At 50.6% G+C, this 24,960-nt stretch overlaps 10 protein-coding genes across 10 annotated transcripts; 4 read left to right on the top strand and 6 right to left on the bottom strand.

Annotated features, from left to right (window-relative positions):
• Positions 1–110: 110 nt before the first annotated feature.
• Positions 111–599, top strand: ATNIH1004_008764 (mitochondrial 54S ribosomal protein bL31m; the record flags this gene model as incomplete). Its single annotated transcript, XM_033573368.1, has 1 exon — positions 111–599. The coding sequence occupies one exon, from the start codon at positions 111–113 to the stop codon at positions 597–599; it is 489 nt and encodes a 162-aa protein (XP_033423920.1).
• A 445-nt stretch (positions 600–1,044) lies between these two features.
• Positions 1,045–3,046, bottom strand: VPS5 (sorting nexin 1; the record flags this gene model as incomplete). The annotated part of the gene is made up of 6 exons (XM_033573367.1): positions 1,045–1,191; positions 1,249–1,851; positions 1,903–2,283; positions 2,348–2,826; positions 2,894–2,956; positions 3,013–3,046. 6 exons carry the CDS (start codon positions 3,044–3,046, stop codon positions 1,045–1,047), a joined length of 1,707 nt encoding a protein of 568 aa, XP_033423919.1.
• A 382-nt stretch (positions 3,047–3,428) lies between these two features.
• mde1 (methylthioribulose 1-phosphate dehydratase MDE1) lies at positions 3,429–4,275 on the bottom strand (the record flags this gene model as incomplete). The annotated part of the gene is made up of 3 exons (XM_033573366.1): positions 3,429–3,543; positions 3,608–4,083; positions 4,144–4,275. The coding sequence occupies 3 exons, from the start codon at positions 4,273–4,275 to the stop codon at positions 3,429–3,431; spliced, it is 723 nt and encodes a 240-aa protein (XP_033423918.1).
• Positions 4,276–4,978: 703 nt separating this feature from the next.
• Positions 4,979–7,036, top strand: clxA (calnexin; the record flags this gene model as incomplete). Its single annotated transcript, XM_033573365.1, has 5 exons — positions 4,979–5,104; positions 5,282–5,564; positions 5,629–5,759; positions 5,823–6,476; positions 6,539–7,036. 5 exons carry the CDS (start codon positions 4,979–4,981, stop codon positions 7,034–7,036), a joined length of 1,692 nt encoding a protein of 563 aa, XP_033423917.1.
• Positions 7,037–7,520: 484 nt separating this feature from the next.
• On the top strand, positions 7,521–9,009 carry ATNIH1004_008760 (uncharacterized protein; the record flags this gene model as incomplete). The annotated part of the gene is made up of 4 exons (XM_033573364.1): positions 7,521–7,636; positions 7,715–8,212; positions 8,273–8,597; positions 8,650–9,009. The coding sequence occupies 4 exons, from the start codon at positions 7,521–7,523 to the stop codon at positions 9,007–9,009; spliced, it is 1,299 nt and encodes a 432-aa protein (XP_033423916.1).
• A 350-nt stretch (positions 9,010–9,359) lies between these two features.
• Positions 9,360–11,322, bottom strand: ATNIH1004_008759 (CoA-acylating methylmalonate-semialdehyde dehydrogenase; the record flags this gene model as incomplete). Its single annotated transcript, XM_033573363.1, has 3 exons — positions 9,360–9,776; positions 9,840–10,477; positions 10,578–11,322. The coding sequence occupies 3 exons, from the start codon at positions 11,320–11,322 to the stop codon at positions 9,360–9,362; spliced, it is 1,800 nt and encodes a 599-aa protein (XP_033423915.1).
• A 391-nt stretch (positions 11,323–11,713) lies between these two features.
• ATNIH1004_008758 (oxidoreductase, short chain dehydrogenase/reductase family) lies at positions 11,714–12,811 on the bottom strand (the record flags this gene model as incomplete). Its single annotated transcript, XM_033573362.1, has 4 exons — positions 11,714–11,733; positions 11,785–12,146; positions 12,215–12,605; positions 12,652–12,811. 4 exons carry the CDS (start codon positions 12,809–12,811, stop codon positions 11,714–11,716), a joined length of 933 nt encoding a protein of 310 aa, XP_033423914.1.
• Positions 12,812–13,575: 764 nt separating this feature from the next.
• Positions 13,576–14,580, bottom strand: ATNIH1004_008757 (uncharacterized protein; the record flags this gene model as incomplete). Its single annotated transcript, XM_033573361.1, has 3 exons — positions 13,576–13,664; positions 13,733–14,468; positions 14,530–14,580. The coding sequence occupies 3 exons, from the start codon at positions 14,578–14,580 to the stop codon at positions 13,576–13,578; spliced, it is 876 nt and encodes a 291-aa protein (XP_033423913.1).
• A 2,489-nt stretch (positions 14,581–17,069) lies between these two features.
• Positions 17,070–18,596, bottom strand: ATNIH1004_008756 (sialidase family protein; the record flags this gene model as incomplete). Its single annotated transcript, XM_033573360.1, has 1 exon — positions 17,070–18,596. The coding sequence occupies one exon, from the start codon at positions 18,594–18,596 to the stop codon at positions 17,070–17,072; it is 1,527 nt and encodes a 508-aa protein (XP_033423912.1).
• A 3,974-nt stretch (positions 18,597–22,570) lies between these two features.
• yap1 (putative bZIP transcription factor AP-1/Yap1) lies at positions 22,571–24,512 on the top strand (the record flags this gene model as incomplete). The annotated part of the gene is made up of 3 exons (XM_033573359.1): positions 22,571–23,047; positions 23,108–24,297; positions 24,362–24,512. The coding sequence occupies 3 exons, from the start codon at positions 22,571–22,573 to the stop codon at positions 24,510–24,512; spliced, it is 1,818 nt and encodes a 605-aa protein (XP_033423911.1).
• Between the last annotated feature and the right edge of the window lie 448 nt (positions 24,513–24,960).

Here is a 24,960-nt window from a genome sequence, read left to right as displayed (position 1 = left end):
CATTCATCCATCCTACCAGAAAGAATAGACAAGAGACAAGTTACCTCCATTCATTCCTATCTGGACAACCATAGTGGGAGTCAATTGATTTATATACACATACACGGACCATGTCTCTGGCAACTCCTCTCCGCCGCACGGCAAACACAAGTCGAATCCCGACGACCTCCACAACATTCATCTGCTCGCAATGTCGACATGCGACACTCCTCCGCCGACCCAAGAACCCCTACACATTCACGCAGCTGATCACACTCTCCGACGGAAGTACCTTCACGCATCGCACCAGCTCGCCGTCGCCGATTTATCGCTCCACCCGTGACTCGCGCAACTCGCTGTTGTGGAACCCCTCGTCGAGCAAGCTCATGAACGTCGAGGAGGACGAGGCCGGTCGATTGGCGGCGTTCCGAGCCCGTTTCGGACGCAGCTTTGATGCGAATGTAGCGACCGAGGAGGAAACGGGGGAGTCGAAGAAGCTAAGTAAAGAGGAGGCTGCTACTGAAGCGGCGGCCGCTCAGGAAGAGGAGGATAATCTGCTGGATTTGATTAGTTCGTTTGGACAGGAGACCGAGGGTCAGGGGTCGAAGAAGAAGGATTGAGGGTGGAGGTAGGATGGCGAGATTGCCCGTGGGACGGTATACAAGGGAGTGTATCCGGATTCATTCTCTTCCTGTTGTATTATAGGCTGCTTTGTTTGTACTCTTTGAGCTGGTGGATTGTATTCAGTTCCATCACGAAATGACCAATAATTTTGTACAAAAGTATCTCTTGCCTAGTCCTTTCGGTAATACGAGGAATGACAGGTGGATAGATTTAGATTATCCTTATTGATATCACACTATGCTAAACACAATATCCCGACAGCATGATTGCATTACACACTGGCCATAACTTTGAAAACAAGTCGTGCGCCACGCCATCCGTTGAAAATGGCGGGCCTCGTAATGGAACTTGAGCATGAAGGAGGGCATTCAAAGAGGTCGTTGGTTGTCGCTGTTATACAGGTCAAAAGAGAGGACTCGAAAGGAACGGCAAGGCATCTATCTACGCCTGCTCCTCGGCGGCCGTCGGGGGAGGGGTCTCAGGGTTTCCGTCTGCTGCTGGCCCGGCAGGAGCAGGAGTTGCATAGAAAGGATTGCCCTCTTCGCCCGCATCCAGTTGCAAGAGGAATGTTTCCCACAGCTCGATCAACTGTCACGCGCATTAGCAAACGGGAACAGACCGCAACACCAAACGCGAACGACTTACCTCCTTCTGCGCTTCTACAGCACTCTCCAGGAAGGTTTCCACCCCGGACTTGAAGTCTTCCACCTTCTCCTTCTCAAACCTCTGCAGCTCATTCCGCATCAATCGTCCCATATCCTCGAACAGCAGCCGGGCCTGGTGAACCTTTCGCTCGGCATCGGCCACGTCTGCGTTAACCTGGTTTAAGCGGTCTTGTTGCGTCTTGCCCTGCCGGAGGAGCTTTTCCTGGGTGTTTTTGCGTTTCTGCATTTCCGACTCGGCAGTGTGCCAGCTGTGGAAGGCCTTCTGTCGCTGAGAGAAAGCGGTTTTGATGCTGCCGATCAGGCGCAGATACTCATCTATGGTGATACCCAGGGTGAGGACGTCCTGCTGCGCCTGGCGCTCATACAGCTCTCTGATGCGCAGCTGCAGGTCTGACAGCCCATCCAGCGGACTGGACAACGCAGGGGACAGCTCGACGGCCGCCAAGGAATGGAGAGAAGCTGAAAAATCCCCTGCAGCTTCTGCTAATCCTTTCCGCTGAGCAGCCACGGTGTCGATCGCCTTCATTAGTGCCTTGAGCTGATTCTCCAGCGCATCCAGGTAAATCTTGCGATCATGGAACCACTGCAACCGCGTTAGCATCTATCGGACAAGACGGTGCTTCCCGAGACTTACATCGTCATGCTCAACGAATTTGCCCCCTCCGCCGACGCTGATGCCGAATGAGCTAAACATGCCCTTGCTCTGACCCAGATCCGGCTCCCGGTTCTCCTTGTTCTTCACATCGAGAGTGAAGCTTTCGCTTTCCAAGAAGATCTTGAGGTCACTGTCATGCTGAAGAATCGGGTGCGCCGCAATCTTGTTCAGCATCCGTTCCAGAGCAGCTCTTCTGGACTCGACAAAGTTGGTGTCAAACCGGCCAACTGCCTGCTTCTCGGGCGGAGGAGGGACCACCACGCCGGGGTTGTTGTTGTGCATGGAATTGTAAAGCCATAGAAAGTCGCGGTATCGATGACTGACAGTAAACTCGGGCTGACGATATGCTTTGGATGTGGTCTACACCTCGACATCAGCGGCACGGAAGTGGGATACCCCGCTACTAGAAGACAGAACCACCTACCTTGGTTCGCACTTGGTATACAATGTGGCTGCTGGTCAAATCTCCCACCTTGTGGGGATCGCCCACAGTGATTGCAAAGGTCGGATGGGCGGCTTTTTCGACGCTGATGCTAGGTTCCGACTGCCGTTTAAACCCGTCCGGTTCACTTGGGGGCTGCACCGGCGGAGGTCCCCTGAACGGCGGCCCCTCCTCTTCTATGGAGCTCATCATGCCCGAGGCACTCGGCGTCTGAGATGCAGACGAGGTGGGACGAGCATTCTGCCCTGCGGATTCTTTCTGGGGTGGCGTGGGAGCTTGCTCATTGGTTGCGGGAGTACTCTCGCCGGCTTTATCCCCAAGCGGACCCAGCGGATCAAACGTATCATCAACCGCCTCTAATTTCGTTGCCTGCGCGCTGATCTTGCGGGTACCTCGGGGGACACGTCGAACGGGGGAACGGGGAGTTGAGCTCGTCGGCTGGGACAACTGAGGAGAGGAGTCTGCGGGGGTGACGATGCGATTAGGAAGGACATGGGGTAAGGCATTCGACGGGAAGGAAACACGTACTGGGATTCTGTTCAGCGTCCGATTTCGAGTCACCTCGATTGCCGGCAGACTGCGAGGGAACATCTGCACTGGGGATTAGAGACTGGCCGATGCGACGGGAATCGTGACTGCCTACTTACCGCCCCACGGGGAGTCACCAGCGTCGATATCCATGAGGGCCGACTAGACTGGAAGCAATCAATGGATATATGAGGGAAAAAGAGAGAGGGGAATTCCGGAAAGTGCAAGACTGTCAAGTGCAGGATGAAGCGGCGAGAAGTTGAAGCAGTAAGTTGGGCAGGTGATTCGCGTCGACGGATTAGGGTTGCCGCCAAGCTTCTAGCCATTTCAGTAACTATATCTACAGAGTGCTCAGTCACTACTTCAATTACCTCTTACCATAGGTTGGTACACCATTGCATTGTCTAAGACTACGTTTGTTGATCTCATGGGGTAGGCTTGTATATAATTTTTTTTATTTTCTTTTCTTTTGCTTTGGGATATCCCAAACGAGGTCATAGTGTATCCATATAACATAGATCAATGATAAAACTGTCTATTGCTTGACCCATGGGATTCCCAGCTTGTGCATCTCCACCGCTAACTGGAAGAGATAATCCAGGCTTTCACACTGTGTCTTGGCTTTGGCAGCGTCGTCGCCCCAGACATAGCTATCCACCAAGTCAGCAATCACAACTGGAAATAAAAGGACAAATAAGAATAGATTCAACTTACATTCCATGTCTTTTCACAAGCACTGCGTAGGTGTCAGGGTTTGCCTCCATGGCTTTCTCCAACGAACCGGTCAGATCCTCCTCAAACGCCGTATTCTCAATAATGGGAATGCGCAGGGTGTCGTGGAAGCCCATCATTCCCTTGCCTTTACCACGGGGGATCCCCTTAATCTGTTCAATGTTGCTGATCTCAAAGTACCCTCCGGGACCCTTCTCGCGCTCCACCAACAGTGTCACCAGAACTGCCCATTGGGAGTGGGTGTGGATACAGCAGCCAGCCCCCCGCTCGAAGGCCGCCAGGAATAGCGGGGTGCATGCCGAAGGTTTTAGGGCCAGTGGTTTGCGGATATATTTGCGATCCTCGGGAGGGTACTTGGGGGTGGGATACTCGAGGACGAAGATGTTGTGGGGCTGCATCAATTCTTTCTGCACCCCCGAGGGTGCAATGAAGATGTGGTCGCCGCGACGGATCGACGTCTAGAGAAGAGATACGTCCGATTAGCCATGATCCCCACCGTGGATATACGGTCGGCTTACACCACCACCGGTACCAGTCACCCATCCCCAGCTATAGAATTTGCGGCAGAGCTCGGGGATCAGATTGGCCGGATGTTCGGGGTCTGTGGATTGGACCAGATGATCATTGCTGGTGGGGAGGTCCTGAGCCATGATGGTGATGGTTATGATGTCCGCACAAAATGTGGGAAGATCAGTCGGATTTAATATAATCTAGAATTAGAATAAAATATGCGACCGGGGGAAGAGGAGCGACCGAGGTGGGACAGGATGAGGCGACGGCGTAGGACACGACGAGCTGAGAGCGGGGAGAGAAAAGACTTATATACTAAGTATAGTTAAGTAACTATGTAGTAGTTAGTTATGGTGTCATGTAGTATTCCACCTTGGACACAGTCGGGAAGATGGCTGATTCCATGAAGTGTGCTTTCGGAGATCTCTATGTAGGAATTTCCTCTCACATCAATCCGATCTCGTCCATTGTAATCATCCATCTTCACTGTTCATTAACTATGATCATCAATTGTTCGATCACCTTCTAGCTGCTACCCGCTAACCGCATCGGGCAGGCGGCCTCAAACCCGGGCGGAAGACTGAAGAGGCCACCTGGACTTCAATCGCGATTATTTATACTTTGTACATGCAGCTCGCTCCTCCCTTCTCCCTTCCTCTCCCTCCTCTGCTGCGTGCGCTGTCCCAAGGTCGTGGTTTCTGGCTCCGACGGCTGGCCTGGTCTCCCTTCCTCTTGTGTCTGTCCTCTGGAGGTTCAATTGCGTGTTTTTGTTGATCTTCTTTTCCCTTCTTTTCTCCATCGCCCCTATCTATCTGCTCGGCCTTCTGAGCAAAACATCCCATCATGCGTATCAACGCTACTTTTACCTCGGCTCTGGTCTCTTCGGCCGCTCTCGTGGGCTATGCCTATGCAGAGCAGGCTGAAGCCCAACCCGATGTGACTTCTTCTGTCGAGAAGCCGACGTTCACCGTAGGTATTACCCTGTCATCGCTCAAGCCGAACTACCTTGTCCTTCCTGAATTTGATTTCTACGGTTATTCTTATCACCGATATTATTATTGTCTCTATCATTACCCCTCTCTATTCTAGATAAAGCATGCGCATGCCCTGCTACGTTGTCGCAACTGCTAACAGAACTCTTGCTAGCCGTCTACTATCAAAGCTCCCTTTTTCGAACAGTTCACGGACGGCTGGGAATCGAGGTGGATTCCTTCTCATGCCAAGAAGGATGATTCCAAGTCCGAAGAGGACTGGGCCTACGTCGGTGAATGGTCCGTGGAGGAGCCTACCGTACTAAAGGGCATCGAGGGTGATAAGGGTCTCGTGGTCAAGAACCCGGCGGCCCATCACGCCATCTCGGCCAAGTTCCCCAAGAAGATCGACAACAAGGGCAAGACCCTGGTTGTTCAGTATGAGGTTAAACCGCAGAGTAAGTGATCAAGCGACCGACGGCGTCCATACTCTCCGAACGACAGGCTGACGGTGTGGAATAGACTCCTTGGTCTGCGGTGGTGCCTATATGAAGCTCCTCCAAGAGAACAAGAAGCTTCACGCCGAGGAGTTCTCCAATGCCACCCCTTATATCATCATGTTTGGTCCCGACAAGTGCGGTGCCACCAACAAGGTACGGGACGAGAACTGATCATCTGTTTGTCAATTGCTGAAGCCAGCTGACACACTCCATCAGGTGCACTTCATCTTCCGTCACAAGAACCCCAAGACCGGCGAGTACGAGGAGAAGCATCTCAAGGCTCCCCCTGCCGCTCGTACCTCGAAGCTCACCTCTCTGTACACTCTGATCATCAAGCCCGACCAGTCCTTCCAGATCCTCATTGATGGCGAGTCGGTCAAGAACGGCACCTTGCTCGAGGACTTCACTCCCCCCGTCAACCCGGAGAAGGAGATTGATGATCCCAAGGATAAGAAGCCATCCAACTGGGTGGATGAGCCCAAAATTGCCGACCCCGAGGCAAAGAAGCCCGAGGACTGGGATGAGGATGCTCCCTTCGAGATTGTTGACGAGGAGGCCACGATCCCCGAGGACTGGCTTGTGGATGAGCCAACCAGCATTCCAGACCCCGAGGCTGAGAAGCCCGAGGACTGGGATGACGAAGAGGATGGCGACTGGATCCCCCCTACTGTTCCCAACCCCAAGTGTGCTGAGGTCTCCGGATGTGGCCCCTGGACCGCTCCCATGAAGAAGAACCCAGCCTACAAGGGCAAGTGGACTGCTCCTCTGATCGACAACCCAGCCTACAAGGGACCCTGGGCTCCCCGCAAGATCGCCAACCCGGGCTACTTTGAGGACAAGACTCCCTCCAACCTGGAGCCCATGGGAGCTGTAAGTCTTTTCTTTCTGATTAGGATCGGGTCCTCCAGTGGATGACTAACCTTATCCGACAGATTGGCTTTGAAATCTGGACCATGCAGAATGATATTCTGTTCGACAACATCTACATCGGTCACTCCGTCGAGGATGCCGAGAAGCTCCGCAAGGAGACTTTCGATATCAAGCACCCTGTGGAAGTGGCGGAGGAAGAAGCTTCCAAGCCCAAGGTTGACGAAAAGGCTCCTACTACCAGTGTTAGCTTCAAGGAGGACCCAGTCACCTACGTTCGTGAGAAGGTGGACTCCTTCGTCGGTCTCGCCAAGCAGGATCCCATCAACGCCGTGAAGCAGGTTCCCGAGGTCGCTGGTGGTTTGGGTGCCTTGCTGCTTACCATGATCCTCATCATCGTGGGCGCCGTGGGATCTAGCACCCCAGCACCCGCCCCTGCGGCCAAGAAGGGCAAGGGAGCATCCGGAGCAGCCAAGGAGAAGACCGGTGCTGCCACCAGCTCTTCGGCGGACACGGACAAGGGCAAGGCCACCAAGCGGACTACACGGTCGTCGGCGGAGTAAACAAGACGTCGTTTTTGCACCTCTTTTGACCGGGGCAGACTCGAAGCGAGTAGGGAAAACCACATGAGATTAAATACGAGAATTTTTTCAATACCAAATTGATACCAGTTGAAGTTTTCCATTTTCATGGCGGATCCCGCGGTGAGGCCGAAGGTCCATTGACGGGATGTTACTATCTCTCTATGTATGTAACACTGATGCGGTAGGAGAGGGCTCCGATTTTATAGGGGAAGATCTGGGAAGGCCTGTAAAGTAGGGAAGGATAGGCAGTTTCGTCCCAGGGAGGGATGCGTGTGAAGAGAATTAATGGTTCAGACAATTGAGTTGAGTTGATTCCCACGCAGAGCGACTTCCCCCATTTAAACCACGTGACTACCACCGCCGTAAAATTGCCCCTCGCGATGCGCCATTGACTCACGATCTTCTTTCTGCCCCGTCCCCTCCCCCACTTTGTTTGCTCGTACCAATCTCTCCGAATCCAAGAATGGCTGAAGAAAACACACCATCTTCCCACGACCAGGACATCAACCCCTGGTCTGTGGAGGGGGCGCGAGACGAGAACGGCGAAGTCGCCTCGATTGACTATGAGGCCATCTGCCAGTATGTGACGCCTCGCCGAATTCCCGGCGCTGACTCGTTGGATCGACACACCGGGGGTTGCTAATAACAGCTGTGCAGAAAATGGAACACCCAGACCATTGACCATGAGCTCCTGGAGCGTTTTGAGAAGGTCACCGGACACAAGCCGCATCGCTGGCTCCGACGGGGCCTGTTCTTCAGCCATCGGGACTTCGACAAGATCTTGACCCGGTACGAGCATGGCGAGCCGTTCTTCCTCTACACTGGTCGCGGTCCCAGCACCGGCAGTCTCCATCTGGGCCATACGATCCCGCTTCAATTCACAAAATGGCTCCAGGATGTCTTCGACGTGCCGCTGGTATTCATGTTGACAGACGACGAGAAGGCCCTTTTCAAGGACAGCGTGAGCTTCGAGGACGCCTTACATTTCGCCATGGAAAACGCCAAGGACATCATCTCGCTAGGATTCGACGTGAAAAAGACTTTCATCTATAGCGATCTGAAGTACTTCGGGAACCATTTCCTGATGAACGCCTGGGAGTTCTCCAAGCTGGTCACCTTTAACCAGGTGCGCGGTGCATTCGGCTTCAACGAAAGGTGACTCTCTCCCTCCCGATCTCCCGGTCTCGCCTAGATCCATAGACTAATCTCGAGCAGCACCAACATTGGACGCATCTTCTTTCCCTCCCTGCAGTGCGTTGCTGCCTTCGCCACTTCGTACCCGGAGATCTGGACGGACGAACCCCAAGTGACCCGAAACCAAAAGATCGCCGACATCGCCTGCTTGATCCCCATGGGAATCGACCAGGATCCATATTTCCGTCTCCTGCGTGAGAATTCCCATAAGATGAAATACCCGTCCCCGAAGCCTGCCCTGATCCACTCGAAATTCCTCACTGCTCTGCAAGGTGCGGGAGGGAAGATGTCCTCATCGAACCCCAACTCGGCTATTTTCATGGATGATACCCCTAAACAGATCAAGGTATTCCCCCTCTCTCTCTGCCAGAGGCAAATAAACTAATCGTCACCTACAGACCAAGATCAACAAATACGCATTCAGCGGCGGCCAAGTCAGCATCGAAGACCACCGTCGTCTAGGTGGCAACCCAGACGTAGACGTCTCATACATCTACCTGACGTATTTCGAAGAAGACGACACCAAGCTCGAAGAGATCTATAAGAACTACAAGAGCGGCGCGCTCCTCACCGGCGAACTGAAGAAGATGGCCATCGAGACCCTGCAGGAATACGTGGGTGAATTCCAGGAACGGAGAAAACAGGTCTCCGACGAGGTTCTCAGCGAGTACATGCGGCCGCGCAAGTTGCAGTGGGCGGGTAATCCGAATCCGACTCCGAAACCACTGGTGACAGATTTGAAGAAGGGGTCGAAATAATTTATTTGATTTTTCCTTTTTTTTTCTTGTTTGGCACTTAGGAGGGGTGATACGTAGAGAGCAGTGGATCGTTGATTAGTGTCATTTCATCGGATTCACTGTGACCACCATGAAGAGTTGATATATAAGACACGATAACGAAAGACATTAGAATAAACAAAATAAGAATGAAATAAAGAAAAGAATTCATATTCATAATAATGATGGCCGGCCGATGATTATATATCACATATCACACTAAAGGGAAAGTAAACCGAAATTCAGATTCAATCTGTGACTTCCGTCATGTAACAATATCCACGTCATTCTAGTGTCCGGTCCTTCTTTTACTGATTTGATTATTCACTTTCTTACGAATGAGTTGGCATCACCACATGTGCCTTGGTACTTACGGCATCTTCAGCCCTCCACAAACTCGTCACTGTCTTCTGCTGCGTATAGAACTGTAATCCCGGCTTGCCGTAGAACGTGTTTGCGCCACCGCCGGCAATACTCTTCTTGTTACCGGTGAAGGAGAACATGGGCAGCGGCACGGGGATGGGCACATTAACACCGATCTGGCCGGCTTCGATATCCTTTTGGAATCGCGACGCGGTGGGTCCCGAGCAGGTGAAGATGGCGGCGCCGTTGCCGTACTCGTTCTTGTTGATCAGGTCGATGGCGTCTTCGAGGGTGGGCACGGAGAGACAGATCAGGACCGGGCCGAAGATCTCCTCCCGGTAGCATTTCATATCCGGGGTGACGTTGGTGATGATGGTGGGTCCGACCTGGATGGGGTCTGTTAGTGGGAAGTTTATGGTTGCTGTTGTTAATGTTGTGAGGTGACTTACAAAGTTGCCGTTGGGGTAGTTCTCGGGCTTGTAGCCCCGTCCGTCTAGCAGGATGGTGGCACCCTCCTCTTCGGCGCTGGCTATTAACTCTTCAATGCGCTTCTTGCTCTCCGGGCTGATGACGGGGCCGAGGTCGGCTCCTTCTTCGAACCCGCCGTTGACGTTCAGAACCTTGGCTCGTTCGGCGATATCAGGGAGCCAGTCCTGGGTTTCGCCCACCATCACGACGGTGGAAAGCGCCATGCAGCGCTGACCGGCAGCGCCAAAGGCGGCGCCGACGATAGCATTCAGGGTCTGGTTCTTGTTGCAGTCGGGAAGCACGGCGGCGTGGTTCTTTGCACCCAGGTTGGCCTGCACCCGCTTGCCATTTGCTGAGCCACGAGTGTAAATGTATTCACCCGCCCGGTTGCTGCCGACAAAGCTGATGGCCTTGATAGCGGGCTCATCCAGGATGAAGTCGACGGTCTTAGCGGAGCCATGGACCAGGTTGATCACACCAGGAGGGAAACCAGCCTCCCGGGCCAATTCGGCCAGGATCATAGCTGCGCCAGGATCCCGCTCCGATGGCTTCAGTATGAGACAATTCCCGGTCACTGTAGCAATGGGAATACACCAGAGAGGGATCATGGCGGGGAAGTCTAGTGGGAGCGGTTAGTATCGGATAAGACAGGCGGGTGGATCCCTCGGTACTCCGGAGTAGAGTAGACACGGCGAATGACGGGAATGGGAGGAACTCACTGAAGGGGCAGATGGCCGCAACAACACCCAGAGGATCTCGGTAACTTCTGGTCTCCATGTCTTTGGCGACTTCGAGCACTTCACCCGTGAGCTGACTAGGGATGCCACAGGCGGTCTCCGCGACCTGCAGGCCACGGAGGACATCCCCCTTGGCATCGGCAAAAGTCTTGCCCTGTTCCAAGGTGATCGATGCGGCCAGACGGTCCCAGTTGGCACGGATCAGATTGACGAATTTGAACATAATCTGCTGTCGAGCCATGACGCTGGTCGCACGCCATGCTGGGAAGGCCTTCTCCGCCGACTCGACGGCAGCGCGTAGTTCCTCATCTGTGCTCTGGGGCACTCGGGTGACGAGGTTGTTGGTGGCCGGGTCATGTAGGTCAATCCACGTAGAAGCCTTGGATGGCACAAACTGGTTATCGATGAAGTTGGTGGTGTCGATGGGGTTAGCAATCGGTTTGTGGTCGGTCGGGTAGTCGGTGGCGGTAGTAGCCGCGGATGTGGTTGCGGGGGTGAGTTGCTGGGCTGTGGCGTGGAGTCTGCGCGCAGCAACGAAAGAGGCAGGCGATAAAGACGAGGTGGAGGAGCGTTGGGTAGCGAGCACCGAGTATGAGGACATAGTAGACGAAGACGACAAAGAACGAGCAGAGGAAGCAGCCCTTGAAGATGAAGCCATCGCGGTGCGGGGAGACGCAGCACGGAGAGCGGGGAGAGATCGAGACAGGGACCGACGGGCAGCGGCCATGATGAGAAAGAAGATGGACGAGGATGGGGATCGAAAAGGAAGAGGTCGATCAAGTCAGTCAACAGAAGAAAGCTGGAAGAGAAAGTTGACTCAGGACGAAGTGGTGGACTGGGAGAAGTTGGAGAAGCCATTTAAATAAGGCACGCTGCATGCGTATCGTTACCGTAAGCATGATCGCCGAATTTCCCTATAGAGCTTGTGTCGGCGCGGGGGACCAATCAGATACCGCGATGATAGCGGTTCCTGACGGACAGTTGATAATACCAATACCGGGATTGCGCCTTTACCACTTGGTATAGGTATACTATAAAAGGTACTATACTATGCATGAAGGCAACATTCAGTAAATGACAATCTACAGTATATACAGAGAGTAAGAGTCCCTATATATCTAGAAGACCAATCCACCTCCTATACACTGTTAACGTAGCCCTACAAAAAATCCACTGGACGACGACTTACCATCTACCACAATATCAGCCCCATTCACATAACTCCCTCCAACATCACTGCACAAAAACACCACCGGTCCCGTGAGCTCCTGCGGTGACCCCATCCGTCGCATAGGATTACGGTCTGCCCAGCTCTGTCGCCATGTCTCCAGGTCGTCACCCTCATTGAGCACCGTATCCATATACCCAGGGGAGATTGAGTTGACCCGAATCCCATACCGCGTCCATTCCGCCGCAAGACTACTGCGCAGGTGCAGCACCGCCGCCTTGGACGCGTTATATGCTACCTGCGGCTGGGGGTAATTGACACGATGGCCACTGATGGACGACACAAATATGATCTTTCCTCCGCGTCTGCTGGCAATCATATGTCTATTTCGGGGCGGATTAGCAGCCACCCTCCTCATCTTACCCCTGGAGCAGTAGCAATGTCGACTGACCGTCCAAACACCTGTGCCGCAATCCATGACCCCGTCGTGTTCACATCTATTACTTGTCGCCATTGCTCGACGGCGAGGTCCTCCGCGTTCACGCAGTTGACCATTCCCGCAAAGCAGCAGAGGATCTTGATCTCGCCGAGCTGATCGCGTACTTGGTGGGCTGTATCGGCCATCCCCGGAGCATCCGTCACGTCGCAGGCTTGCGTGGTAATCTTCACGGCGGGGAAATCTCGTCGCAGCGTTTCGATCTCCGAGATTGCCCTTTCGAGTGCCTGGGGAAGATCGAGTAGCGCTATTCCCGATAGCCCGTGCTCGAGGAGGGCGCGCGCAGACGCCAGGGCCAGGACCCCGGCACCACCGGTGACTTGCTGGATCGTTGGCTGGAGGTGATCTGGAAAAGACGAGCTACGTTTGCTATGTGGGTGGATGGAACGTACAGACTGCGTAGCCACTGACAGCGAACCTCAACGTCGCGCGCTGCTCGGAGGTACTGGTTTCGGGGAAAGCAGCTGGCGGCGGCGTCATCGTAGTTGCGGGATCGAGCTGCCCCAGTTGGATCCATGGCATCTTGGTTGGGGTTTCTTTCTCGGTCGTCATCGTGATCTATAGCTCTGGGGAGATATGGAGGATGGGAATATCAGGCTTTTAAGATTATGATGGTCTTGGTGGATTAGATTAGAGAGGTTGAGTGTTCTATCCAGATTCAACGGTGCGGAGATTTACCCCTCATTCCGACCATAGCCGATTGATCCCCCTGCCAGCACCTGCACGCCAAACGTCATCGTCGACAGGATGTGGAGTATATTGGAGGCTCTCTATCTGTGGATACAAATAACGGTGGCTACTTATACGGAGCTGGTTGATCTGCCAGCCTTACAATTCCCGTACACCACCGGATTCCACCGGGTTCATACGCTCTGCGGATCCCAATCCTGCCATTGACACGCCTACATGAACATAATAGAGCTGCAGTGGAAAGAACTATTCGTTTCGGTCCATGGCCCCATCCCGTAGGTCAAGGGAAGACGACGGCATGGCTACTGCTCCGACCATACATTAGAATACCTAGCATCATCGAGGCGCATTAGAAAAGGACGCAAAAGCAAAAAGGGACCGCCAGCAGGTAGACTCATGTAAAATGTTACCCAGATTTCCACGTCACTCTCTATGTACGAGCACTCCTGCTTCGACAATCATATGACTCATCTGTCATCGATAGCCCGTTAGCCATAAGGGACCGAAGAAATAAATGCAGAAATATGAACGAGCAAGGAGATAGATAACCCGGTCTGTCACAGACCACACGTAAGGTTCCTAGGACCATATTATAACCGCAACGCCAGGCGATTTGATGTGAATCGTTAATACCCCTCGTCCTCCCCTTGTTGGTAGACATGTCGGGTCCTGGATGGGTCTTTCCGCATCTGCTGGCCAGATCCGGTGAAGCCCACTGTAAATGCACTGCGTCAGCATCTATCTCAGGGTCAACGCGTCGTGTACAAAGCGAAGAAATCTTACCCCGCGCATTTATACTGTCACCGGTACGGAACATGCTCTCCTTGCGTCCCAATTTACCCTTACTAGCAAAGTCCTTCCACTTCATTTTGCCCGCCTCCAGCTCCCGTGTGGCTTTGACCTTCCTGGGCACCTTCGCAGGTCGTGCTGGTCCATCGCCAGCTTTACTGGGCTCCTTGCGGGCCTGATTGGCTAATGTGGGGTTGATATCCGCCGCCGCCGAAATCACACTCGAGTGTGGGGGCTGAGGGGTGGGAGGTCTGGGTGTGGAGCTGCCTGAGTTTCCATCAGCTTTGCGCTTGCGCGAGTCATTGCCGGAAACGGGCCGGAGATCCTTTGCGGTTAGAGATTCCACCGTGCTGTATGATTTGAAGGAGACAAGGTAGACGGGGTTGCTGGAAGAGCCGGTAATAGAGGTGATGCGGGCAGGGTAGAAGGAATTATCGCCCGAGGCCCAACGAGCGAGAACGTGATCATTAACGGAAAACGAGGCCGGGGTCGATGCTTCATCAGTCTGTTCCACCACTGGCTTACGATACCCTGACTGAAAGGGGGCCTGTGACTCCCTGAAGCCTTTCTCTTTGATGGGAGGGGACGGTTTGGAGGAAGGCGGAGCGGCCGGTTTCAACTCGGCGATAGACGTTTCCGTGAGGGTTATAAGTTCTTCCAGCTCAGCCTTGAGACTTTGTAGTTCCGTGTTATCTGGGTCTACCTGCAAACTCGATTGAACGGTTTCAAGCTGAAGCCATCAAGCGTTAGGACAGACGTCGATGGAGATCTAGACTGGGTGAGCGATGTACCTGTAGCTTGAATTCCTTGACCTCGGCCTCCAGAGCTGCCACATCTGCCATGGCTAGATGGGGATTTGACGGGCGGAGTAGAAATAAGAAATTAGATTAGATTGTATGTGTTCAAATCGAAATGACACGGATCTCCGTCGGATAAAAAGACAAGCAGCGAACAGGGAGGTGACGTGGGCCGAAGAAAATGAGCAATGAGGTTCTTTGACGGTCGGCATAAGAGATGGAGATGGCACGTGCACCGGCAGTCCCTATATACCTGTCCACGTGACCTATACCACCGTCCGGATCTCAACGCGGCGAATCTGATCTGATAGGCGATCCATGGCAATGGTCTGCATGCACCACGGTCAACGATCTCAATCTAGACACAATTTACCGCGCCCCACTCTGTTTAGCAGTTTATGAACACGATGAGAAAAGTGATTGTCATGTCGCTCGGGGAGCGAACTGAATGGGACGGGGCTGGCCAGATATCAACCACAGATGTGGATTGTGGTCACCGTCCACTGAATCAAGGCCACAGCACGCGTTTCGGATAGATAGTTGGCCGATTGCCACCTGAGTTTCAAGTCCCTCACATGGATACGATCCAGAACCTAATCGCCATACAATATCGCCTAGATATCCACATTTCGTCTCAAAATAGCCATCTTGTCGGCTATCTCGTATTGACAATAGTCACAGTATGACATCAACGCCGGTCCTACGGAATACATTGAAGTTGCGACCATGCACGATAGAACAAACTTTGTTGATGTGACATATGACTGCGAGCCGTCCTGGTCCGATAGTCGGAGGGATACGTCAGAGAGGAATGGGGAGTCTGGCAGGACTGGGGAGCCTCGAAGGACTGGGCGTACATCAAGGCCCTCCAACGGTTCAGTTTTTTAATGTTCATTGCACCGACCTTCATCGAGGCAATAGACTACGTGAGGCGCAGCGGTTTGTTTAGTCAGCGAAACAACCATTGCCCCCCTGGGAACATTATTTCCTCGACCCCGACCCTAACAGGAGTACACAGTTATTCCTAGAATCCTAGATACTGACTTTCAGTTGTCTTCTTAAGTAATACTTACTCGTTCGAGGCCCAACGCATTTTGCTCTTCCGGCCGCATACCATGTTACCCATAATTAACTAGCGGGTAGTGGGTTTGTGATCATGGACAGTAATTTAGTCCTACTATAAACCAATTTCCTTAGCCCCTCCTAACATGTTGTTTCGCCCTCCTAGCAAATAAATGCAATGGGAACCAACGATAAGACTTGCGTTGGCTAAATTAAGGATCTTTTTTAGGTTATGATCAGTCTAAAAAGAAATTGTGATTTGATCGAAAAACGCCTTCATTCTCCAGATAAATTAAGCGGAATACATGTGGCAATCCTACATAGATCATGTTGCATACCATGTTGATTTACTTATGTGTTGGATGAACTTGTGTAAATCTACACAAGTGGGAAATCTTCATATGTGTACTTACATGATCTGAAATTTTCAGGTGTACATTAATGTGCATTGCACTACAGATACAGCTAAATAAGTGAAAACCCTATCTTGTGAGCGAATATGATCGCGATCAATTCAAGTCCAGATTTTCATTTCTTGCGACTCAAGTAAGATGAAATTGTAAGGCAATAAAACATTTTAATTAATTTAAGCTTATACTTGCTCTATGCTTCTACGTGCAGATAAGGTCGATCAAAATCCTTGTGGTGGTCATAGACCGCGCTGCTGAATTCTTCAATATTAATGCCCTTTCATCTTTGAGGGTGTGTGATTTATTCTGGACTTGGCATTCAACTTCAATTGCCATATCTCCACCTGGCTCCACTGATCTCCACCCTACCCTCAAAATGTTGAGTGGCGTCGTTCTAGCTCGGAACACCTCATTTGAACCCAGGAAACCAACGGCTGCCTCCAGCAACTGTGTCTGTGATCCCAATACCAACAAGGCTCCCAGGAACGAGGAACACTATTCCCAGATACACTCCCGTCGATCCCAGAGATGGTTCAGAAGGCCCTGGGACCTGTGTTGCTCCTCGAGCCCCAAGTTCGGCTCCTGGGGCCGACAAAGGGACATTACGGAACTGCCTCTTTTGGATTAGCCGCACTCTGGAGGTCCCGCAGAATTGATTTTGATAAAATGAGTAGATCTCAACGCCGGCGATTCACCCACCTCGTCACTTCAGAGTTCTCTGGCCTTGGAATATCATTCCAAAATAGTATCGATTCCGCAGAGCAGTGGCTAGCCCCCTCTACAGTGGATGCGACCGAATAGACGGGGCAACTGATTAGCCAATCATAGAATATTATTGCATTGGCTTCGGAGTCAGCCAGCTTTGGACGACCGATATTGACCAACCCTGAGGGATGGAAGTCCTGTCCAGATTCTAAGTCTAGATGGCCCAAATTCGATATCAGATCTACGCTGCTTGTTGCAAATCACTCATATACACTTAGATAACTCTAAGTAAACCACCCCGCAAACCCCGGGGGCTATCTGGGTAATCCATAATCCACATTGAACTTATTCTCTGCATCAAGTCAAGCTGTTGATTTCAACATTCTTGAAACCACCACTTCCATAATGGCCATACAGACCAGCCAATCCACTCTTCAACCCATCATCAGTAACAGAAAGATTAGTACTTGCCCCTCCGTCCTCGCTGAGCACGGCAGTGAGCTTATTCGATTGAACAGAGAAAGACATATGATATAGCTTCTTGACTTTGATTCCCCCGGAATGGGAAGCTGATTTCAAAGCAGTCGATGTATCAGTTACCCGGTAGACAGTAAGCTTACCGCTATTACTATCAATGGCAGCCGTATATCTTGTCAGAAAGTTTGGAGCAGAGAGTGAAGCAGATGTCCGCGCAACCAGGCCAACCACCCCCGAATCGCTCGTGATGATAACGTCTGCACTCATCTTATAGTCCGTCCATCCAGATGATCCTGTAATGGCAATTGTGGCTGGTTCTGTGACTGGTGCAAACTCGTACTGGTCACCAGAAATGGACCAAGTGCCATTGAAATCAATCCAGCCTGCTTGGCCCTTGGTTGAAAAGTTGGAGGAATATGGCAATTGTCCAATGGTCACTGACCCAGTTCGTAGCTCGCAAGGCAGTTTATCGTTTGGTATGCCTGGAGTCTCAGGTAAAGTCGCTTCGGTGGTATATAGAATGTTGTTGTCTGGTAACACAAGCAGGTTGGGGCTGTAGTTCGCGCCACAAATATCGCTACTGGGAGGTGGATGCCATGGCGATGTTGCCCACGCCCAGTCACCCTTTCCATACTGTGTATTTATAAGAACGATTCCTTCGTTCTCCGGTGTTAATCTTGATAATTCCGTATGCCATCGCCAGGACCTAGCAGAAACAATCAATGCCTTTTGTGAAGCGTCCCAAATGGTATATGGACTTCCGCATGGCTGGATTCCATCTGGGGTGGATATGACCGTTCCTGGATAATGTTTATCCCATGTAACACCGTCAGGGGATGTCTTCACATGAACGGGGCATTGTACACTGTTGTCAGTACCTCCATGTCCATCATCTTTACACCATTCATAGCTCATCAGATACTCTCCATTATCCATTCGAGCAACAGTGGCCATTCCAGGTCGCCATATCTGTTCAGTGCTAACAACATCATTATTCACTGGAGCCGACCATGTATCGCCACCATTTTCAGAGAAAACATGGACCAATTTTTGGGCATGGTGTTTCCAATCTCGCTGGTCTGAGAATACTGCAACAAGTCTGTCCTTACTATCCAAAAAGAGGAATGGCTCCCAGATACCACTCGTGGCACCGCCACCGGGCTGCCATCCCCCAACAATATTCCATGTTTTCCCATGATCGCTCGATCGCCATGAAAAGAATCTACTTTCCTTTTGATTGAACAAATTCCCAACGAGAAGTATAGTACCCGCCGAGTACTTTCCCAGCTGCTTGGGAAACTCGAAAAAGAATGGCTGGTAAAAGAAATAGCTGACGTGGCCGACCTCTTTTTCTCGAAGCGCCCTGGTCATTACTCTCACGAATAATGTACCCAGCTGCAGTTCCATTGTGTGAATTCTTGTCTCCTAATGTGCCATTTCTATACCAGTGTTCCCAGGTCGCGAGTAATTTTCCATTTTCATCACCTGCATGTTGAAGTTGAATGACTCGAGCATAACCATTGCCTTCATTATGAAGTGGAGTCCATACAGGAGTTCCTGCTGAATCTGCGGCTGTAGATTGGAAATATGTTGCCGCCAGGTGAATGGCGATGCCGGTTGCGAGACTGATAAATCTCACCATGTTGTGTTTCACGATTCAAAGAACACGGAATGTGAGAAATTGGTGTCTTAACGAGCGATAGAAGACGAATTGATGGGAGTATTTATAAATTCCTCGGAGTCATATTCAAGCTTTAGATCACGTACTTCTCAGTTCGCAATGTTAGGCGTCCCGATCTAAATCCGTATTAGGTGAAGATTGTCTATTCTCCATGACATATACAATGTATTGGCTTTTTAGGCGGCCACCTTGGATATCCAGGCTTGATTTGATTGGTTTTAGTTGCGACGAAATAATCTAAAGAAATAATAATGTAGATCTTTGACTGCTGAACCTCCCGAGGTCAAATTAAATCCTTGATATAGTTCTGCCTAACGGGTTGCTTTTGGCATCATATAGTTACCCTGGTTTCTCTGCGACAAAGAAATTTGTCAGCTATGAATCCATCTGAGCGCAATAGAAGCATAGCCTTTTAAAATAATAGAACCTTGTAACAATAGCGATTTCCTACATCGCATTATCGAGTTTTATGTACGAGATATAAATAGTTTTGACAAACTGGTAACCCTGTTTGTTAATAGTTTGCCGATTTCCCAATTTTGATCAAAGGACGATAGATTTGTGTGCTATCATTCAAAACTCTGTAGTTGCCAAAATCAGATTGCATAACTTAATGCCAAGCCAATTCCAAACTTAGCTCACTGCCTCAAACTCGACATCCTGAATCCCGTGTCTTCCACTTATCGACCTTGATTCCCTCCTCTCGAACCATCTTTTTACTGCCTGAGGCCTATTAATTGCTGAAATGTAGGTCGCCCTGCTCTTCCTCCGTCAAGGTTGGCGATCGACGCAAAGGGTATTCTGGAGTGGGCTCAGCCATGGCATCCAGTGACTCCTGCCCCCTCTCCATCGCAGATGCTTGCGCCTGAGGTCCTGGAATATTATGGGAGCGCTGCCAAGCCTCCCAATCCTTCCAACCCACGCCAAATGATCGAATGTTCTGTTCTGGGGCCTCATCAATGCCAGTTGACATAGGAGCTTCCTCTCTTTCCCTAACGAGGATTGGGTACTCTGCTGATGGCTGCTGCGCCCTGGCGATAGTAAGATCTTGCCGCAGAATTGCTTGCCAAGACTCTTGAGACTTTTGAGCCGCCAGGATGCGACGTTTTTAGCATCTGCTGGCTCAATAATATCCTTTTTCCGTCATCAGAGCTCAGATAATCATCTGATAGCTTGTCATGCAGAATGACCATTTCAGGCCCCTTCTAAGATTTCCCTTCACCGTTAATTCAGCTTCCGAAGAAATATTTAAGTGTATACGCACGTTCACACTAGTTCAACATCTATTTTATGGATACATCTTCATATATCACACTCTATTACTCCAAACGATTATTGCTTGAGTAGACGAATGTTGAGAAATTATGCTGGGGGTTCTTCTTTGTATCACTGCTTAATAATGTGGGTAGTTATAGGGCAAACAGTCGAAATGTCTTGAGAGGGCAAGGGGCTGATTCTTTTCAGGTTGACACCTTACGGACGGGCTAGATCAGGCTGGTTTTCCATACACTAATACCTGTTTCCATCCATACTCGGTATGGATTATTATGGACCGTCCATACTAATACCTATTCCATACCCGACTGCAATGCTTGGCATTACTTTGTAGGCTGGTTATCGATAATAGGTAATCGTTAATAGTTCTTGGCATTACATGTCTGTTACTGAAATTTTGGTTTTTGAACCTCTATGTTTCCAAATTTAGTCTAAATGTGATAATAATTTAGCAGTTCGTAGATAACTATAAGATTTAAATGTTAATTAAATTTTACAAAAAGATCTTCAAAACTGGCTGAGTTAAATGGGGTTGAATAATAGTACGATAAAGTCAATGGGGTATGTAAAAGTATGGACAAGTATTCCATCCATTCCATACTAATCCATACTAAAGTAGTTATGGATTGACAGGCTTAACAATACCCGTATGGAAAACCAGCCTGGGCTAGATGAGAAGGTAGACCAAGTTGAGCGCAAAATGCAAGAAGACAACCCCTGAAGCATCACGGTATGTTGCTATGAGGGCATCTTCCAAACCGTTATTGCCTCGGGCGCGGCTATTACTACTGTCATGAAGATTGGCAAATCAATCAAAGGATATTTACGCCGCGAGCGTGGTTGGAGGTATATATAACTACGGAAACAAACACATGATCCTTCAATAAACTCCAGGCCAAATTACGTTTCAGACACGTGATTTAATTGGAGATTGATCATAATGTCGTCTATGAATCGGGAGGAGATATATTATAGGGAACAGAAGATGAGAACAATGACGGGGATACAGTATGGAGTCCAGCCGTGAGGAAGGTCCGGCGGCTGGGGGGCATAACTTCCTACAGGGGCACATGGCAGCCCTACTCGGCACATTCAAGCTCCTCCGAGAGCTCAACATCGTTAGTACGTGGCGTTACTGCCTGCTTGCCTGGCCGTTTCTGCCTGGGGGACGTAAGATCTTAAGCGATTCTGGCTAGAGCGTAGAAAGTGGCAGAACGTCGGAGGCGCAGCCTTTCCTTTCCCGTGCTGGCCTGATTTCTAAGCACGCCATGCGATTTTGCTCTCTTAAAGCGGCCTTGGTGTATTAGCCACGTCCATTGGCTGGTCCACAACTTCCCTGGGACTGGAACCAATCATTTTGGCTGAAACATGCGGCTGTTTTATCACAGAGTCCACCGCCCACGGGAAGGTAAGAGTCACCGCAGTTCGCCCCTCAGGCATGCAACAACGATTGACTCCATCAGTCCAATTCGACTCAATCTTTCGCTCTCTTTCCCTCTTTTCTCTCTTTTCAAACCCCATCGAAGAGAACCCAACAGGCTTCGTTTCGTGGTTGGTTCGTTCAGTCACCTTCCATCCTGCCATCTATCCCTTTCCCTCATCTCATTACTTTTCCTCAGTACACTTCTCTCCTCCTACGCACCCTCTCACTTTCTGTTTCCCCCTCTCTTTTTCTCTCCTGCGTCCGTCTCTGCCTTTCCAATTGGCCTGAAACCCGGCCGGTCCCCATCGGCTGCTGCTTCTGCTGCTTTCTGAAGTCTCTCCTGCAGCTTCTGCCCCATACTGCCCCGTTCCAACCCCTCAAGCCCCTCTTCACCACCTGCCAACGCTTCTTCCAGGATCAACCTGCATCTTCCCCCTCGTCCTTTCTGTCTTTTCTTCTGAATAGACTATTGGCTTCCTGGATATCATTGTACTCTTTCTTTGGTCTTCGATCAATCAACCCTTTTTTTCTTTCTTTTTTGATGAAACACCTCCCCCCACCTCTCAAATTTTCAACAACTCCCCTTAGATTCACACATCAGAATCCCGCGTCCTTGATATCGATTGACTCAATTAAGAGTCTTTTTCTATTCTATTTCTCATCTTTTATCGTGTAGTTGTCACCTGTGGACGCGGCCTGCCAAGGATCTCGCCGTGCGTTGGTATTCTCCTATCTCCCAACCACAAAGCCATCTGTCTCAGGAAAGCTTGACTGCCATTTCTTTTCCCAACCCAATCGTTTAGCGATATCAACCAATTCTTCTTCAGCAGTTTAAAGCGATACAGCGAGCGGGCGGGAAGCCCGGCCGTTTAATCTCACCAACTAGACGGCGAAGTTGGTTCTTTTTTCTCAGCCAGAATCGATCACCACACCACTTTCAGTCACAAATACCCTTGGTCTTTCTTCTTACTACTATCTTAATTATCGGCAATTCTGTTCAAAATGGCAGACTACAATTCTCTCTATCAGCAAGGTCTTTACCTTTCTCCTGGCCAGCAGGATCTTCTCCTCGCAGCTCTTTCATCCAACAACCCCCCTCAGAAACAGCAAAACACCCCCCAGAATCCAAAGCCGAAGACAGACCCCGAAGGCACTCCGGGTTATATGTCATCGGGGAGCTTTAGTGTTTCTCCCGGGTTTGATCGTTCTCAGCATTCCGGAACCCTGGGATTTGAAGATGAGAGTCCTTTCCTGGACTTCCACCCGGACCTGGACTTTGATTTTCAGGGATCTGAGAGCCTAATCGGTGATTTGCCCGGAAGTATTCCATCGGAGGACCACGAGGTCGGCGGGAAGAGAAAGGATCTGGATGGACGCTCGGATAACGATAACGAAGACTCGGGGAAGAAGCGAAGAGAAAGTGATGACAAAACAGCCAAGAAACCGGGTAGGAAGCCCCTGACCTCCGAACCTACTACGGTATGTGTCTGTCCTCTCGCAGAGCACTTCGGTGCATGGCCTTACTAACATACTGCGCAGAAGCGTAAGGCACAGAACCGCGCTGCCCAGCGGGCGTTCCGTGAGCGCAAGGAGAAGCATCTGAAGGATCTAGAGACGAAGGTCGAGGAGCTACAGAAGGCCTCTGATGACGTGAATCAGGAAAATGGATTGCTCCGTGCTCAGGTAGAGCGCCTGCAGGTTGAGCTGAGAGAATATCGTAAGCGTCTCTCGTGGATGACCACCGGAAGTGGTCTTTCTGCCATGAACGCGATTCCGGGCGCCTATGCCAAGGGTGCGTCGGGCCTGAACAATAATGAATTCATGTTCGACTTCCCGAAATTTGGAGATCTACCGGCTGCGCATATCTTCAATAACGGCCAGCTGGCCAAGTCTAATTCGAACAATTCCAAAGATGAGCCTACCACACAGCGGAGTGATTCTCATGTTCCTGGTATCCTGAACCGCAATTCGCTTCGATCAGTATCTGGACAGGCGTCCATTAGGTCCACCAACACTCCAAGTGTTATGACCGTCACATCAGCCGACGGAACTCCTTCCTCCACGAATAGCGCCTCTAGGAGCCAGGCATCTAAATATTCCTCGGCATATATTACTAAACAGGCATTGTCTACGCACGATTCAACGACCTCAGGTTCCCCCTCGTCGTCATCGGATTCACACCAGAGCCAGCTGTTGTCCTCTAGTGGCACCTCACCCGAGCCGACTACGAACTCACCCGTGGTCAAGTCTCATGAGAATGGGCATACCTGCACTTACAGTACCATTGATGGTGAGGCATCCTTCTGCGCTCAGCTTGGTATGGCGTGTGGTAATATCAAAAATCCAGTCCCAGCTGTGCGGCACAGCAGTGAGAGTGTGTCAAACACGCCCGGTCAGACGACCAATCCCGAGGGGCAAACGGATCCGTCTGATTTTGCGCTTGGACTGGATATCCTTGCCCAGCAAAATGGCGGGCAGTTTGACCCAGTGCTGTTTGGGGATTGGCGAGAACCCCAAGATGCCATCTTGTCGCAGGACTTTGGCACTTTCTTTGACGATGCGTTCCCGTTGCCCGATCTGGGAAGTCCTTCGCATAACTTAAGCGAGGTTACCAACCAACAACAGCCACCCAAGAAAGATCTCGTCGCAACAATTGATCAAAAATTGGACGAGGATGAAGTGGTGCCTGGAGAAGACAAGTCGCAGATGCTATCGTGTACTAAAATTTGGTGCGTATTTCTCCCCTTCCAGCGTGTTGCGCAAAGAAACGATTACTGACTGGATTTGTCACAGGGATCGTTTGCAATCCATGGAGAAGTTCCGCAACGGAGAAATCGATGTCGACAATCTCTGCTCCGAACTGCGGACTAAAGCTCGGTGTTCTGAGGGCGGCGTCGTTGTGAACCAGAAGGACGTCGATGATATAATGGGACGCGCTCATTAGTTCCGTCTCTCTACAATATTCCTCATCTCACCAAATTCAGATACCCATACCCAACGATACGATAGCGCAATTGATGTTATGACAAGCACAGGATGGAACACGGAAAATTCGACAAAGAGCCAACATTTTGGGGGGAGCATGGGAATAGGTTCAGGTTATTTATCGATTATTTGGCTGTGACAATTCTTTACTTCGAGAGTACTTATTATCCAATTATCATGTACTACTGTTGGATGCAATCTGTTTCTTCTCTCTCCTTGGAGGGACGATTTCGTCGCTAGCATCAGTCTCTTCGATTGGGAAAGAATGTACATCAATGAATGGAACTGGAGCCGGAGCCTTGGAGGAGTTTTTTCACATGTTGGTTTCCTTTCGATATGGACATCTGTTTCCTTTCTAGTTAATACTGTCAATGTATGTATGTGTGATATTAGCATTTGGTCTGTTG

Source organism: Aspergillus tanneri (assembly GCF_003426965.1).
Source record: "Aspergillus tanneri strain NIH1004 chromosome Unknown AapTan_6_pilon_pilon_pilon, whole genome shotgun sequence".
NCBI lineage: Eukaryota > Fungi > Ascomycota > Eurotiomycetes > Eurotiales > Aspergillaceae > Aspergillus > Aspergillus tanneri.
Note: the sequence above shows the minus strand (reverse complement) of the source record. Positions and strands in the feature narration are given on the sequence as shown.